An 18,672-nucleotide genomic window follows, 5' to 3' on the forward strand; every position below is an offset into this window, starting at 1 on the left:
GGTCCTGGGCTGGTCTCAGATGATCTTGGAGGTGAAGATGCTGGATGTGGAGGTCCTGGGCTGGTCTCAGACCATCTTGGAGGTGAAAATGTTGAATGTGGAGGTCCTGGGGCTGGTCTCAAGATGATCTTGGAGGTGAAGATGCTGGATGTGGAGGTCCTGGGCTGGTCTCAAGATGATCTTGGAGGTGAAGATGCTTGATGTGGAGGTCCTGGGCTGGTCTCAGACCATCTTGGAGGTGAAGATGCTGGTTGTGGAGGTCCTGGGCTGGTCTCAGACCATCTTGGAGGTGAAGATGTTGGATGTGGAGGTCCTGGGCTGGTCTCAGACCATCTTGGAGGTGAAGATGCTGGATGTGGAGGTCCTGGGCTGGTCTCAGACCATCTTGGAGGTGAAGATGCTGGTTGTGGAGGTCCTGGGCTGGTCTCAGACCATCTTGGAGGTGAAGATGTTGGATGTGGAGGTCCTGGGCTGGTCTCAGACCATCTTGGAGGTGAAGATGCTGGTTGTGGAGGTCCTGGGCTGGTCTCAGACCATCTTGGAGGTGAAGATGCTGGATGTGGAGGTCCTGGGTTGGTCTCAGACCATCTTGGAGGTGAAGATGCTGGATGTGGAGGTCCTGGGCTGGTGTGGTTACACGTGGTCTGCGGTTGTGAGGCCGGTTGGATGTACTGCCAAATTCTCTGAAACGCCTTTGGAGATGGCCTTATGGTAGAGAAATTAACATTCAATTCACGGGCAACAGCTCTGGTGGACATTCCTGCAGTCAGCATGCCAATTGCACGCTCCCTCAAAACTTGTGACATCTGTGGCATTGTGCTGTGTGATAAAACTGCACATTTTAGAGTGGCCTTTTATTGTGGGCAGCCTAAGGCACACCTGTGCAATAATTATGCTGTCTAATCAGCATCTTGATATACCACACCTGTGAGGTGGTCAGACTTGGTCAGGGGACAGTGTCCTTAGTCTGGGGACATCTGGTCACCCTAGTCTAATCAGCATCTTGATATGCCACAACTGTGAGGTGGACTGATTATCTCGGCAAAGGAGAAGTGATCACTAACACAGATTTGTGAACAATATTTGAGAGAAATCTGCCTTTTGTGTACATAGAAAAAGTCTTAGATCTTTGAGTTCAGCTCGTGAAAAATGGGGGCAAAAACAAAAGTATTGCGTTTTTATAATTTTGTTCAGTATATTTTGTTTATTTTTATTTTTTTAGGATTCTGTTGGGCCATTGGGGAAATTTCCCTTTATGTTCCATCCTAAAAATATAGAAAGTGAGAAGAATTCTCCAGAAAGTGAGATGAAATCTCTTCCTAGACAATTGTTTTTGCAACAGATGTCTGTGTTTGAAGATTTCTCCTCACTTCCTGTTTCTCCTCACTTCCTGTTTCTCCTCACTTCCTGTTTCTTCCTTCCTGTTTCTCATTTCCTGTTCCTGGTGACAACGGTAAAAGTCTGGGTTTACCATAATTTTTTTATCTGGATGATAATGTTTCCCGGGACAAGTAGAGTGAAACTTCCCAGCGGGGACATGGACTGCAATAAAAACCTGGAGCAAGTATACATTCATGGTTGAAGAAAGCAGTGTCGCAGCTGCCCTGCAACCGTGTGCAGTGCATGCAGTTGCAGGCCAGTGGTTGCAGGCAGTGAGCGAGTTATTAAATTAGAATTATAGTCTAAACCTAAAAATGATCACTCCCCCTCTTAAAGCGGTAGTATACTCCGCTTTTTAACTTTTACCTACAGGTAAGCCTATAATAAGGTCTATAATAAGGCTTACCTGTAGGTAAAATTAATATCTCCTAAACCTGTAAGGTTTAGGAGATATTCGCCCTGCATGCAGCCGCTGAAACCAGCGGCGCATGCGCTCTGAAGGCCTGGAAGCGGTTAATGGCAGGATCAACCGGTCAAATAAGTAAAGCTTGAAAAAGAAAAAAGAATGTAGTGATCTGATAGGATCCAGTCTCTATGTGATCTTTTCCTCGGCACTGGTCATGTGGTCTGCCTAAGCAGGGTTAGGGCTTAGGGTTAAGGTTACCTTATTGCCGGTACAGACCCAGGAGAGGGTTTGGACTTAGGAAAAGGGTCGTGGACCCACCCCAAAGGTCAGGAGGTGTGGTCTCAGAGGTTAAAGGTCATGTAACGGCTACCCAGGTGGTGCTAGGGTATCAGCCGTTGGGGACGTCCTTTTTCCCGGCAAGTCCCTGTGTAGTAATGGAGTAGTATAATCCCAACCATAAGATCCAAGAGGAGAGTCAGGTTCAGCTGTTGAACGACCGGGTAATAATGCAGTAAAATCCCCCTCCAGGAACGAGACACGGCTTCTGGTTTTGAAGGGTCAAGAAAAACAACACTTTATTGAAACAAGAATACAGGCTTTTATACACCTGGGGCGTATATCAGACACTACTGGCCCGACATCCACCCAGACAAATAGGTAAGGTCATTACCACACTTAACAAAAGCTGTCTCAGCCCAAATCAACATAATGTAGACAAAAGCGCATCGTTAATCAGCAGACATTCCGTCTCTAGGCTGGCCATACCTTGACTTCATGGAATGTCCATATAAGGAGTCACTTCCTGGGGCTCACAGTGCAAAGAGAGATATGATAGCAGGGAGTGTCAATAACCGAATGGTTGCTGGGAAATCCTTCACACACATGAACTAGGTAAGCACAAATATTCTCTGTCAAAGGTAAGGGTCTGTTACAGGTCACAGCTCCACCTACTGCTGTACACAACTGGTGGCGCTGGCGGGAGCTTCGCGCCCACATGCTCCACCTAGTGTTGGACCCAGGAAGTAGGCGTGGAAACAGGAGGTGGCGCTTGCCAGGGGAGGACCGGGCTAGGGGGCAGGGGAGCAATTGCCCCCTGGGCCACTCTGATGCACCGTAAAAAGGCTGCACCGCTTCTGCCACAGACATGCCTAAAATTTTCTGGTAAAGAGAAGTAAAAAATCCACACTACTGACCTACTGAGTGCTGAATGAAGACAAGGACAGAGAGCAGGCCTCCCCCCCCCCCCCCCCAGCATGGATAGGGTAAACTATGTCTGAGCAGAGGCCGGTTCCATGCCCCACTGGAGACTCTCCTCCAGCCCCAACCCAGCTGTCCCAGCTTCCCCCATCCGCCCCCTGCTGGCCAGGTCGGGAACCCCTTATTCAGCCGGTGAGTAGAGAGTACCTGGAGCTGAGCTTCAGCCTGGAATGAGGGTCAGGAGGAGGCCGGGAAGAGGGAGATTGGGGCCGAATTGCTGCACCATGGGCCTATGGTTTTATACTTGCCCCCCTGGGCTGAAAGTTGCCAGTCAGCCCCTGTGCCTGAGCAATGCATTGTGGGTCTCAAGGCCAAACTGGCCGTTCTCACGTTTCCAGTCAGTACCCCACTCATCGTATGACCTGTTGTAATGCCAACTTATTTTTTTTGGATGTCGGTCTGTTTTTAAGTGTTTAATTTCTGTTATAATTTTAATGTTCTTCATTTTATGAGGATTTAATTTCTGTGGAATCTTCATACAAGGCTTGTATTAATAAGAGAACACGTGTGCATGCCAAAGGGTATTAAAACTCCCAAAACAATAATATAATTAAAAGCAAATTTTTCTGGGGCCGATGGCAAAAGCAGCTTGTTTATTTTTGTATTTTGCAATTAGCGGGGATTATAAGCTCATCACCATATTCACTATAAATCCAGGAGAAATAAACGCCCCTTTAAGGAATTAGTGGGCACTTTTACATTTTGTTTTTATTTTTTTGCCATGGCTGTACTTGAAAATTAAATTCAGAAGAAAGTCTGGTTATTATTATTATTATTATTATGATACAGGATTTATTTATTTTTTATTATACAGGATTTATTTATTTATTTTTTATTATTATACAGGATTTATATAGCGCCAACATTTTGTGCAGCACTTTACAATGTTAGGGCGAATAGTACGGTACATTACAATTCAATACAGGAGGAATCGGAGGGCCCCGCTCCTTAGAGCTTACAATCTAAAAGGGAGGGTCAAGTGATAGAAAAGGTAATGACTGGGGGGTGGGCTGATGGAGAAAAATAAAAGTACAGCTATAAGGTGGGGGCAGGATAGGCTTCTCTGAAGAGGAGCGTTTTTAGGGATTGCCTAAAAGTGGACAGAGTAGGAGAGAGTCAGACAGAATGGGGTAGGGAGTTCCATAGGATAGGAGAGGCTCGGGATAAGTCCTGGAGGTGGGCAGGGGGCATGGGAGGAGGTGATGAAGGAGCTAGAGACCAGGAGTTCTTGGGAGGTAGGAAGAGAACGATTTGGTTGAGATTTTGAGACCAGGTTAGTGATGTTAGCTGGTGGCTAGAATTATAAATCAGCACCTGCAGGGCTCTAATGAGGAAAGTGGTGGGGTCTGCATCCCATTAGATGTTATTTCCCTTTGGGAGTATCCCACCAAAAAATGACATTTTTGTTGCAAGGGATGCCCAAAATCTGACTTGAATCTTGGTGCAGACTTCTGGGGAAAATCAGTGAGCCAATCACACAAGCAGGAAATTACATACCTGGGTGGGCATTCTGTATAGAGCGCCTCCACATGGCCATATAGAATTTTACAGAAAATTACAGCAGCTACAGATTTAAAAGGAAAGGTCATTTTTAATAACATTCAATTACAATATGCCAGTTGACCGGAGAGATGGCAATCAATGAGAAGTACGCAGCCTTTAATCTGCAAACCCGTACTTTGAATGGAAACGATGGGATATAGGATACATACCTCGACACTAATAGGGTAACCATCACTGAGGGAACCTCAAGTGGAGGGGCAGCCCAGTCCAGGGGATGTTTGTTTGGGTGCAGATAAAGGGAACCTATGCCTGTGAAATATAAGGGGTTTACCATCCTGTATCTCTGTATTTCTAATGTGAAAAAGGAGTTGGCTCCAGTTAGTTACCAAAGAAGATCTCTCTGGTCAACCTGTCCCTATACCCAGCACCCTCTGGGGGTGGTCGGCATCTATGGGGTTAGCTTAAAGACAGTACTTGTTCGGTTCCCCAAGCCCTGAGGAAGCAAAAGTTGTAGAGAAACGCGTCGGCCTCTGAGGAACCAACTTCAGAATAGCCATTTCATTACCACAATTTATATATTTTATCGATTGGGAACGTGTATTATGTAGGAAAATGCATGTTGGCATCTAAATTTTTTTTTAACCACTTGCCGACCGCCCCACGCAGATTTACAGTGACTGGCCAGGGCCCTTCCCTTCAAGCCTGGGGCTCTTTCCACTGATCCTGGGGCCCTTTACTCTCATTGCAGGGCCCTTTATTACAGTCCCGCAGCGGGACCCTTTCACAAGTTCTGCAGTGGGCCCCCTTCCTGCCATCTTGGGACCTCCCCACGGTGGTGGAATGCCCGGGCCCGGTCGCAAGTGACCTTTGCGATCCTGGAAGTTCACCCACCGGTGTCAGTAGTTTTTATTTTTTGGTATTTTAATTGTATTGTTTTTTTATAATTTTATTTTATTTTTTTACAATGTCACTCACTATGACTCTGTCCATTCAGAAAAGGAAGGAGCTGGTAAATTACATATTTACCGACCCCTTCCTGGTTCTCTATTGTGACACATCCCCTGCAGCAGCCGGCAGGAGAGGGGAGCACAGTGGGGGGGGGGGGGTCAGGGGAGCACACAGGGGCCCAGAGACAGCAGAACACAAGTGAACTGGATAGGAGGAGTGGCGGGGGCAGCATGCAGAGGAACCAATCTCCTCCATTTTCCTTCTGCAGCTACAGGAGGAAAAAGGAGGACAGTGATTTCTCTACATGCTGCCCCTGCTGCCCCTCCTATCCAGGTGTACAGGGGAGCCACACAGGCCCTGGAGCATGGGGCCCGGTTGCAATTGCATCCCCTGCAACCCCTGTAGTTACGCCCCTGCAACCTGGTACTAGCAAGGTGGAACTCAAAAAGTATATGTGAACCCTTCAACTGTATATTCAAAACATTGCTTCACAAATTCCACCTCAAATGCCTACAATACTCCTGCTGCTCTTCCAAATAGCTTGTGCTAGCCGCCAACCCGGTACTAGCAAGGTGGACCTCATAAAGTGGCCGGTGAGTGAACCTCTTTGTACCCATTGAGTGAATAATCCGGTGCTACTTTCTACTAGAAACGCTAACAATCTGGTTTCTGGTAAAAGCAATGTACTGTAGAGGAGTTCCTTTCCATGCAGTTTTGGACTTCGGTCCACCAGTACGTCGGCTCCAGCTGGATCTTTCTAACAACTCCTTTACACATTTGTCTTAATTCTAGTCACTGCACTTGTCAGGGTCCCCTCTGTGCAGAATTGTTAGATGAATGAGTAATGTATTTTTTGCTTATAAGACACAATGGCAACACTTCAATATAATTTATGGCACGGTGTGAGTCAGAAGGTGCAGTTTTATAGATTGTTTACCTGGTATCTATATAGATTTTTCATGTTAAGTGCAATATAATGAATGTGTTAGTGTATCCATTCCAGGTCTTTATTACATTTCACAGAGAGCATAGTGCTCCCCGCCAATGCCTTTTATCTGCCTATTTCCAAAGATAGCGCCATCTTTATTCAGGCATCATTCAGGGTCACTCACAATCTACTTCCTGGACTGAGATGACACACAGTCCTAAAAACACCAATGTCTGTGCAGTTCTTGGCTGTGTTTACAAAAGTCTGCCGCAGATCAGCCACTGCTACAACCTCTCACCTTGTAACAATATTGCTCTAGGATCACGTGGGGTTGGGGGGGGGTTTTGGGGTGGGGGCAGTGGACTGATGACTTCATCTTAGCCAAGTTTGTGCTGGAGACAGGGGAAGACTGGCAACTTTTGGCCAAACCAGAGGCCCATGGTGCAGCGACTCGGCCCCCCTCCCACTTTCCCTCACCCCCCCCCCCCCAACTCTCCCAGTCCTCCTCGTGACCCATATTCCAAGCTGAAGCCCTGCTTCAGATACTCTCTACCGGCTGAATCTGGGTTCCCGATGTGGCCAGCAGGGGGAGGTTGGGGGGAGCTGGGACAGATCGGTTGGGGGGGAGCTGGGACAGATTGGTTGGGGCTGGCCGAGGCAGAAGAGTCTCCAGTGGGGCATGGAACCGGCCTCTGCTCAGACACAGTTTACACCATTCATGAGGGGGGGGGGGGGAGACTTGCACTCTGTCCTTTTCTTCATCCTGCACTCAGTAGGTCAACGGTGGGGACATTTTACTTCTCTTCACCAGGAATCCTTTAGGCATGTCTGTGGCAGAAGCGGTGCAGCCTTTATAACGGGGCATCAAAGCGGCCCAGGGGGCAATTTCCCCCCTGCCTCCTGGCCCAGTCCTCCCCTGGCTGGAGACCATGCTGGACTGACTGGATCAGTCAATGCTCATGGGTGAGTAATTGTGTGGGCTAAGAGGAAGAGGTCCCTTTCAGTAGGTTGTGCCCAATGGTGGATGGGGGTGGTGGACCCTCATGGGGGCTTGGGCTGCTACCTTCCTGATACGGCCTTATGGTTGTTTCAATGAGATGTTCTTGGGCAGGACAGAAGGCGCACCCAGTGTCCAGAAAACCACAACTTTGATGTATGGTTCATAAGACGTTAATTAAAAGTATAATTGTACATCAAGCCAACGCGTTTCAGGGAAATAGACTCCTTCTTATTCAGGGCTGTGTCTGCATGCTATTTGATAGGAAATGGAATGGTTCTCAAAATGATATATTGATTACATGATTTTGGAAAGCAGAAGCCCCCTAGTGTTATTTTGCTTCCTGAAATCGTGCAACTAACCACTTGCCAACCGCCCGCCACATATATACTGCGGCTGGCTGGCTCGTATGGGTACGTCGGTTCGCGGGAGTGGTGCTGGGGCATGAGCCGGGCACCCGCGATCCCTCCCCACTGAGAGAGAAGGACGGTCAGCTTTTGTAAACATAGCTGACAAATGATCCCAGAGCGCCTGTGATCCTTCTATATAGGATCACATGTCTCTATGATCATTTCACCAGCGCTTCCCCCATACAGTTAGAAACACTCCCCTAGGCTCACACTTAACCCTTTGATCACCCCTAGGTTAACCCCTTCCCTGCCAATGTCATTATTACAGTAACAGTGCCCCCAAGAGTGTAAAAAATGTCAGGTGTCCGATCTGTTTGCCACAATGTCGCAGTTCCGCTAAAGATCGCCGCCATTACTAGTAATAAAATAAAAAATAAAAATGACATAAATCTTCCCCTAGTTTGTAGATGCGATAACTTTTGCGCAAACCAATCAAAATACGCTTATTGCGAATTTATTTTATTTTTTTTCAAAATGGCGTAAAATTATGAAAAAATTTGATGTTTAAATTTTTTTTGGAAATGTTATATAGCAGAAAATAATATATATATATATGTATATTTTTTTTTTTCAGAATTGCTGCTCTTTTTTTTGTTTATAACGCAAAAAAATAAAAATCACACAGGTGATCAAATACCACCAAAAGAAAGCTCTGTTTGTGGACAAAAAAAACGACAAAAATGTATTTCGGTACAGCGTTGCATGACTACGCAATTGTCCGTTAAATTAACGCAGTGCCGAATCGCAAAAAATGGCCTGGTCATTATGGGGGGGTAAATCCTTCCGGTTCAGAACTGGTTAAAGAAGTTGTAAGGACAGATAAAAGATAAAAAGCCTTCTGTATGTAGCACCCCCTAATACCTGAGCCCCATCTCAATCCAGCGATGTCCATGAGACCCTCGGCAGTCCGGGACACTTCCTCCTGATTGGCTCCTGTTTCTCTCAATTAAAAGCAGTTAGCCAATCAGGAGAGAGGGGGGCGGGGCAGAACAGCAGCTCTGTGTCTGAATGAACACACAGAGCTGCAGCTTGGCTTGGGTGCCCCCATAGCAATCTGCTTGGTGTGGGGACACTCGACAGGAGGGAGGGGCCAGGATCACAGAAGAGGGACCCGAAAAGAGGAGGATCCGGGCTGCCCTGTGCCTAACTACTGCAACAGAGCAGGTAAGTATAACATGCTTCTTGTTTACAATCACCCTAATATATATATATCCATTCCCATCCAGTAGCATGCAGCAACAGTCCTAAAGAAGGGGAGTCTATTCCCCTGAAAAGTGTTGGATTGATGTACATGTTTATATGATTAATAAACGTCTTATGAGCCACACATCAAAGTTGCCGTTTTCTGGACACCGGGCGCTCCTTTTATTCTACCCAAGAACATCTCAGCCTGGGCAAGGAGGCTAACTAGAGCCCAAGCATGGCTTTTAATAATAAAAGTTGGAGCTTTTCTGAAAATGTATTCAGTTGTATATTGTGACATATCAGGAATTTATTGTAAAGCAGCTGATATGTCTACTTCCAATGTGCTAATTACTATGTTACTATGCCATGTTATGTCTTCATGTGATATGATATCATAATCCAATAGAAGGTGGTCACTGGATCCCTACACACACACGGTGCAGCATTGGGACAGCTCGGCTCCCTGACGTCCTAATGACTTGTATTGTATATTGGAACCTCACCATGATATGGTTTAACCTCAGATTAATGGGGGAAATGTGAATCTGCTTTGAAATTGATCCAGGTGGTGGTCCAGCTGCTGTTTACAGTCAGCCCATAGACTATGACTGGGAGACGTCCAAACCATCAACCCGCTCAGAATTATGTTCTATTCTAAGGCTTTCCATTGGCTGTTACAATGTTTTCTCCTCTCCTTTCACCTTCGTTCTTTTTTGAGTGGTTCTTAGGTGTTGCATGTACATACCCCTGTGTATCCCCTCTAAATTTAAAGGGGTGTTAAAGCTTTGCTTTGAAGAGGTCCCTATTAGACTGGTGATCAGTGAAGAAAAAAGCCTACATTGGTGATCAGTGGGAGAGGTCCCCATTAGACTGATGTTTAGTGGAGAAAGAACCTCTTAGATTGGTGGCCAGTGGAAAGAATCCTCCTTACTTTGATGATCAGTGGTAGAGGTCCCCCTTAGACTGGCGATCAGTGAAGAAAAAGCCTCCTACATTGGTGGTCAGTGGAAGAAGAACCTCATTACACTTAGTGGTCAGTGGAAGAAGGACTTCATTATACTTGGTGGTCAGTGGAAGAATTCAGCTTACATTGGTGGTCAGTGGAAGAAGAACCTCATTATACTTGGTGGTCAGTGGAAGAATTCTGCTTACATTGGTGGTCAGTGGAAGAAGAACCTCATTATACTTGGTGGTCAGTGGAAGAATTCTGCTTACATTGGTGGTCAGTGGAAGAAGAACCTCATTACACTTAGTGGTCAGTGGAAGAATTCAGCTTACATTGGTGGTCAGTGGAAGAAGAACCTCATTAAACTTGGTGGTCAGTGGAAGAAGAACCTCATTAAACTTGGTGGTCAGTGGAAGAAGAACCTCATTGCACTTGGTGGCCAGTAGGAAAAATTCTGCTTACTTTGGTGGTCAGTGGGAAGTATGTAACCCTTGCAGATGGCTAAAAGGATTATTAGTGTTACTTATCTGAGAGGCAGGAATTGCTCATTGCTCAAGGAACTCCTAGCAACCTCTGGAGGAACCCTGGTTGGGAAAGGCTGCTCTACATCATTTGACCTACCTCTTGTTTCTTGGTATACATAACATATGTACCAGTTGGGGAATACATTCTAAATGTTTTTTAGGCTTATTTCTGTGTAGGAGAAAGGCTTCTTAGAAATGGGAAGGAAGCTGACATTGACATTAGGCAATTTTCCTTTGGGTGTTCCTTGTTACAATTGTTTGGATACATATTGTATACTAAAATATATATGAGTAACCAGCACCCCAAATGTTTTCTCAACCACAAAAGTCAACACCCTTGGACAAAAACCCCAAGAAAAGTAGTAGGTTCTTATTCAGGAACCGCCTCAGCCCTAGAAATTCAATGCAGATTGGCTGATTCAAGCTCTAATTGGCTATTCTTAGAATTGTGACATTCGTTAGAAGTGCTGTACAATTCATTGTTAAAAAAATTGCGATCTCAATTCACCCCCCATCTTAAAACAGCATGTCCTTGATTCTTACAAAGCTGTTCTCTGCTCACCCACCTCTGTAAAAAAAAAAAAAAAAAAGGGGGACCCAGGCAAATGTTTATCAACATTGTTAAGGCTGCTAAATAACTATAAACAAAATGATTTACAATGTATCATTTCCTTCTTTTACATCAAAGGAATGAACTTCCATCTGTAAATGAGGGCAGTTTATCCTCTTAAAGAGGAAGTAAACTTTCCTCTGCAACTTGTACCTATAGGTAAGCCTATATTAAGGCTTACCTATAGGTACTGTAAATATCTCCTAAACATGTACCGTTTAGGAGATATTTACTTTGCATGCAGCCAGTGACATCACTGGCACATGCGCTCTGAAGGAACGGCCGCTCGTGCCGTTCCTTCAGAGCCCTGTGCCGTGACCGTCGACGTCATCGCGGCTCCAGCCAATCAGATGGCCGGATGCCGCAAACCTGGAAGTAGGGCGACACAACATGTCACCTATGAGAGAGGTGAGCGGTCGGCACTTCGGGGCTTTGTTCTAAGGTAAGTATTTTATGCACACATTGACGCATGCTGCGTGGTGAGAATGAGCCCCTTTATGGATAGAACACTGGCAAGGTGTTCCTTGTGTATTTAAGTCGAAAGTGTATTTACGTGAAATGTCTTCACTGCCTGTGATTGGATACTCTCCCTCCTAACCGCTGCCTGTGATTGGATACTCTCCCTCCTAACAGCTCCAATCTGTGCCATATTTTTGTAACGGGTCATCTTACCTCCAAAGCATCGGCTAATGGGAGGTTATTCATTTCTAAGACGAGGAGCACTTCTGTGGCTGCACTGCACACTTTGACAGCCTCCCCCGGGCAAACTCGCATTGCATGCCTGCGTCAGCATTTTAAATATTATTGCAACACTTTTGTAATTTCCCGTGTGTCATGAGGCTGTCTTTGTCTTGTGTAGAAATGTGTTTTTGAGTGTTGGGTCATAAGGCTGAAGCGGTGTTGCTGTAGCTACAATAAAAACAATAATAATAAAGAAGATAAAAGGATAAAAACAACAATAAAGAAAAAAAAAAACAATAAAAACAAGAATAAAAAAAAAAAAAACAATAAAAACTAAGTTAAATAAAATTAAAAAAACAAAAATAATTAAAGCAATATAAAATAAAAAAAAATAAAATAAAAATTAAAGCTGAAATCCGGAATTAGTAAATATTCTCTAAATCCGTTCATCATTCTTCCTGAATATTGGTGTCATTTGTGTATTTCTTCCAGATCTGTGCAGTAATCCAGTGTGAGACTTTCTGTAGTAGAGACCGCTCACTGCTGCCCGCTCTCCTTGTGTAGGGTGACTGGTCTTGTCTCCACCCCTCCTGTATTTTTCTGAAGGCAGCCTGTAGTGGGAGGAATCTGCTGGCCCCTCCCACAGCTCTGCTCTCTCCTTGTGCAGGATGGCTGGTCTTGTCTCCGCCCCTCCTGTAGTTTTCTGCAGGCAGCCTGTAGTGGGTGGAGCTTGCTGGACCCTTCCCACAGCTCTGCTCTCTCCTTGTACAGGATGGGTGGTCTTGTCTCCGCCCCCCTCCTGTCCTGTAGTTTTCTGAAGGCAGCCTGTAGTAGGCGGAATCTGCTGGCCCCTCCCACAGCTCTGCTTTCTCTCCTTGTGCAGGGGGGCTGGTCTTGTCTCCTACCCTCCTGTAGCTTTCTGCAGGCAGTCTGTATTGGGTGGAGCCTGCTGGACCCCTCCCACAACTCTGCTTTCTCTCATTGTGCAGGACGACTGGTCTTGCCTCCGCCCCTCCTATAGTTTTCTGCAGGCAGCCTGTAGTGGTTGGGGCCTGCTGGGCCCCTCCCACAGCTCTGCTCTCTCTTGTTCTGCAGGGGGACTGGTCTAGCCTCCACCCCCTCCTGTATTTTCCTGCAGCTGGCCTGTAGTGGTTGGAGCTTGCTGGACCCCTCCCACAACTCTGCTCTCTCTCCTTGAGCAGGGTGACTGCTCTCGTCTCCGCCCCCTCCTGTGGTTTTTTGCAGGCAGCCTGTAGTGGGTGGAGCTTGCTGGACCCCTCCCACAGCTCTGCTTTCTCTCCTTGTGCAGGGTGACTGGTCTTGTCACCCCCTCCTGCAGTTTTTGCTGGCAACCTGCAGTGGGTGGGGCTTGCTTGTCCCCTCCCACAGCTCTCTACACAGGCTATGTACAGCACAGTGATGATGTCACTGCTTTTACAAAGTTTTATCTGGCTTTGTAAAGGCTTCTGGTGCACACAAAGTGGATTTAAATCCTTTGTGGCTGGTAAGAAATATATTTAAATGTAATGTAATTTTTGTGCCTGGAATTCCGTTTTAACCTCTTGCCGACCGCCCACCGCAGATATACTGCGTTAGACTGGCTCGGCTGCGCAAACCGACATAGGGGGTACGTCGGTTCGCGGGAGCGCTCCTGGGGGCACCTGTGATCACTCCCCGCTGACAGAGAACGACGGTCTTCAACACAGCAGAAGATTGTTCTCTCTGAAATGATCACAGAGTGCCTTTGATCCTCCTATTTAGGATCACATGTCTCTATGATCATTTCACAAGTCCCTCCCCAATACAGTTAGAAAACACCCCCTAGGCTCACACTTAACCCTTTGATCACCCCTGGGTTAACCCCTTCCTTGTCAATGTCATAATTACAGAAAAAGTGCATATTTTTAGCACTGATTACTGTAGTAATGTCACTGGTCCCCCCAAAAGTGTCAAAAATGTCAGTTAGGGGTCCGATCTGTCCGCCGCAATGTCGCAGTCCTGCAGAAAATTGCTAATCGCCGCCATTACTAGTAAAAAAGAAATAAATAAATAAAAATGATCTAAATCTTTCCCCTAGTTTGTAGACGTGATAAATTTTGTGCAAACCAATATACACATATTGGGATCTTTTTTACCAAAATGTGTAGCAGAATACAAAATGGCCTAAAATGATGAAAACATTTTGATTTTTACATTTTTTTTATTAGGAATGTTATATAGCAGAAAGTAAAAAAATATATATTTTTTTTCAGAATTTTTGTTGATAAAGCAAAAAAAATAAAAATCGCACAGGTGATCAAAAACCAAAAGAAATCTCTATTTGTGGGGGAAAAAAAAGAACATCAATTTTATCTGGGTACAGCGTCGCACGACCGCGCAATTGTCAGTTAAAGTAACGCAGTGCCGAATCGCAATGGCCTGGTCATTAAGGGAGCAAGAACGGGTTACAGATATCAATACCCCCCAAAAAAATGTCATATATTGCAGTGGGCCAATTAAATGACATCTGGTTGTGTTGTTCCATCGCTGGCCACAATGTTGCAAAAGTATCATAATATTTCTTCCTGCTTCCAGGTTTCTGTATGAGAAGTTTTATATCCCAGCAGAAGTAAATCCAATCACTAAAATCTCATATAAGCATTACCGTGTTCATTTGATTTGAAAGACGGTGTTGGAGGGTGGAGGGGGGTGTTGGAGGATGGAGGGGGTGGGAGTGCTTAAAGTATAACTAAATGCAAAACGTTTTTTTAGATAGTGGAAGGTCAGGTTTTTATTGCTGTCTGTGCCCCGTTAGGGAGATTCACTCTCTCCATGTCCTGTTTACCATTATACCATTAAGAGTGAGAGTGGAAGAAAATCCCAAATTTGGGGTTGTCCCCGGAACAGGAATAGAGGGGAAATCTTCCCATGGGGACACTAGTTCTGGTGACAAGAAGGAATTTCCTAACTTTAGAGCAGGGGCCTCCAAACTTTCCAGAAGGAGGGCCAGTTTACTGTCCTTTAGGCTTTGAGATGGGGGGGGGGCGGAGTGTGGCCATTGGGAGGAGGAAATGCCCCGGCATTTTACTTTCCCTTACCAGGCTTGGTGGTGTGTGGGAGTAAAACAATTGCAACACCTGTGGCCAGTAGGAGGAGGAATAGTGCTCCATCATTGGTGTCAATGGAAGAATGGAAAGAACAGTCCCTCATCATTCGATATCAGTGGGAGGATTAGTACCTCAGTGTTGGTGTCAGTGAGAGGAATTTTGCCTCATTGTTGGTGTCAGTGGGAGGAATAGTACCCCATTAATGGTGCCAGTGGGAGGAATAGTGCCCCATTAATGGTGCCAGTGGGGGGAATAGTGCCCCATTAATGGTGCCAGTGGGAGGAATAGCGCCACATTGATGGTATCAGTGGGAGGAATAGTGGCCCATTGTTGGTATCAGTGGGAGGAATAGTGGCCCATTGTTGGTGTCAGTGGGAGGAATAGTGCCCCATTGTTGGTGTCAGTGGGAGGAATAGTGCCCCATCGTTGGTGTCAGTGGGAGGAATGGTGCCCGATCATTGGTGTCAGTGGGAGGAATATTGCCCCATTGTTGGTGTCAGTGGGAGGAATAGTGCCCCATCGTTGGTGTCAGTGGGAGGAATAGTGCCCCATCGTTGGTGTCAGTGGGAGGAATAGTGCCCCATCATTGGTGTCAATGGGAGGAAATAGTGCCCCATTGTTGGTGTCAGTGGGAGGAATAGTGCCCCATTGTTGGTGTCAATGGGAGGAAATAGTGCCCCATTGTTGGTGTCAGTGGGAGGAATAGTGCCCCATTGTTGGTGTCAGTGGGAGGAATAGTGCCCCATTGATGGTATCAGTGGGAGGAATAGTGCCCCATTGATGGTGTCAGTGGGAGGAATAGTGCCCCAATCGACAGATAAAGGCAAAATTGGGCCGCATTCGACCCATGATCCACAGTTTGGAGACCTCTGCTTTAGATTAATTTCTTTTCACTTCCTGTTTGGCTGCGGGACAGGAAGTGAAGAGAAAACTCCTCAATGGGACACAAATGAACAAACAAACAAAACCTGAGGGGTTATAACCCTTCCTTACTCTGTCCAAAATTAAAAAAATGTTTTGTCTTTATTTTTACTTTAAAAGAATTAGAGGACTTTAGTGCTCGGGTCCAGGAATGATACCAGTAATCCTGACACTACGTAGGTTTCCTTCTGGTTCCATTGATCCAAGCTGGAATAATGGAACTGTAGAAATTGCCATACCTGGAATTCCTCTTTGAATGTTTGTATCACTGGGTTGTTCTTTGTGTTCTGATATCTCTTCATTGTCTTTTTTTAATAAAGATTGTTGGATGCCGGGTGAGGCGGGAGCCAGTAGAGGCGACAGAACGATACACCCGATGGATCAACGGCCTGACTCCGGAGCAGCTTCTGACACAGGTAAGAAACGTCTTTTATTGTCCTTTGGGTTGAAGGAACGTCGCCTGATCCTCGGCTGTGTATCCCTGGCCACGCCTGATCCTCGGCGGTGTATCCCAGGCCACGCCTGATCCTCGGCGGTGTATCCCAGGCCACGCCTGATCCTCGGCTGTGTATCCCCGGCCACGTCTCCTCGGCTGTGTATCCCCGGCCATGTCTGATCCTTGGCTGTGTATCCCCGGCCATGTCTGATCCTCGGCTGTGTATCCCCGGCCACGTCTGATACTCGGCTGTGTATCCTCGGCCATGTCTGATACTCGGCTGAGTATCTCCGGCCACGTCTGATACTTGGCTGTGTATCCCCGGCCACGTCTGATACTCGGCTGTGTATCCCCGGCCACGTCTGATACTCGGCTGTGTATCCCCGGCCACATCTGATACTCGGCTGTGTATCCCCGGCCACATCTGATCCTCGGCTGTGTATCCCCGGCCACATCTGATCCTCGGCTGTGTATCCCCGGCCACATCTGATCCTCGGCTGTGTATCCCCGGCCACATCTGATCCTCGACTGTGTATCCCGGCCACGTCTGATCCTCGGCTGTGTATCCCCGGCCACATCTGATCCTTGGCTGTGTATCCCCAGCCATGCCTGATCCCCCGCTGTGTATCCCGGCCACGTCTGATCCTCGGCTGTGTATCCCCAGCCATGCCTGATCCCCGGTTGTGTATCCCCGGCCACGTCGGATCCTCGGCCACGCCTGATCCTCGGCTGTGTATCCCCGGCCACGCCTGATCCTCGGCTGTGTATCCCCGGCCACGCCTGATCCTCGGCTGTGTATCCCCGACCACGCCTGATCCTCGGCTGTGTATCCCCGACCACGCCTGATCCTCGGCTATGTATCCCCGGCCACGTCTGATACTCGGCCACGTATCCCCAGCCACGTCTTATCCTTGGCTGTGTATACCCGGCCACGTCTGATCCTCTGCTGTGTATCCCCGGCCACGTCTGATCCTCTGCTGTGTATCCCCGGCCACGTCTGATACTCGGCTGTGTATCCCCGGCCACGTCTGATACTCGGCTGTGTATCCCCGGCCACGTCTGATACTCGGCTGTGTATCCCCGGCCACGTCTGATACTCAGCTGTGTATCCCCAGCCACGTCTGATCCTCGGCTACGCCTGATCCTCGGCTGTGTATGCCCGGCCACGTCTGATACTCGGCTGTGTATCCCCGGCCACGTCTGATACTCGGCTGTGTATCCCCAGCCACGTCTGATCCTCGGCTACGCCTGATCCTCGGCTGTGTATGCCCGGCCACGTCTAATCCTCAGCTGTGTATCCCTGGCCACGTCTAATCCTCGGCTGTGTATCCCGGACCACGTCTAATCCTCAGCTGTGTATACCTGGCCATGTCTAATCCTTGGCTGTGTATCTCCGGCCACGTCTAATACTCAGCTGTGTATCCCTGGCCACATCTAATCCTCGGCTGTGTATCCCTGGCCACATCTAATCCTCGGCTGTGTATCCCTGGCAACGTCTAATCCTCGGCTCTGTATCTCCGGCCACGTCTAATACTCAGCTGTGTATCCCTGGCCACATCTAATCCTCGGCTGTGTAACCTTGGCCACATCTAATCCTCGGCTGTGTATTCCTGGCCACATCTAATCCTCGGCTGTGTATCCTTGGCCTTGTCTGATACTCGACTGTGTATCCCCGGCCACGTCTGATTCTCAGCCACGTCTTATCCTCGGCTGTGTATCCCGCCCAACGTCTAATCCTTGGCTGTGTATCCGTGGCCATAGGCATGTGCCTTAGAGGGATGCGCAGCCAAGTCCATGAGTGCTCCCTGTATCCTCTGAGCTCACACCTGGCCACATCTGCTGCCTCACTCTATTGCAAAACTATGAAATTAAAAATAGCTCCTTGCTTTGGGTGTTTGATGCGTTTCCTCTGTAGAGAGACATTCTGACCTTTTGCGTAACTCACCACGTGGTTTTTTTTTTGCAAGCTGCATCATGTGATTTGTTTTAAAATGGCACAATAGGAGAACTTGGCTATCGATGATCTGCCTGTAGGATCCTTTTTTAATAAATTATGTTTATTTTTTACCAGGATCTCCCTTCCAGTTGTAATCGGAGATATTTGTGTGCTCTATTTTTAGCTTCTGTATATATAAAATAGGCAGGTATCAATTTAAAGGTAAAGTCCTAGATAAGCAAATATCTAAAGGCAAGATGTGTATTCTTGAATCTCGGTGTGATTTGTGTATTTCTTCCAGATCTGTGCAGTAATCCAGTGAGACTTCCTGTAGTAGAGACCGCTCACTGCTGCCCTCTCTCCTTGTGCACGGTGACTGATCTTGTCTCCGCCTCCTCCTGTAGTTTTCTGCAGGCAGTCTGTAGTGGGTGGGGCCGACCGTGCAGGCTGGTTGCCCGGGTCTCCTGGTGGGACGGGAGACCCAGGCGAGCCGCGGGAGAGGGGGGACGTCCCCTCCC

At 47.2% G+C, this 18,672-nt stretch overlaps 1 protein-coding gene across 4 annotated transcripts in view; it reads left to right on the forward strand.

Annotated features, from left to right (window-relative positions):
* Positions 1–18,672, forward strand: part of B3GNTL1 (UDP-GlcNAc:betaGal beta-1,3-N-acetylglucosaminyltransferase like 1) — a 387,185-nt gene that overhangs the window by 142,292 nt on the left and 226,221 nt on the right. For all 4 annotated transcript variants that reach the window (XM_082272696.1, XM_082272695.1, XM_082272698.1 and 1 more), the window contains one exon: positions 16,103–16,198. In XM_082272696.1, coding sequence (XP_082128822.1) covers positions 16,103–16,198 — 96 coding nt within the window. The remainder of the gene's footprint in view (positions 1–16,102; positions 16,199–18,672) is intronic.

Source organism: Pelophylax lessonae (genome assembly GCF_965119305.1).
Source record: "Pelophylax lessonae genome assembly, chromosome: 11".
In the NCBI taxonomy this organism is placed as follows: domain Eukaryota; kingdom Metazoa; phylum Chordata; class Amphibia; order Anura; family Ranidae; genus Pelophylax; species Pelophylax lessonae.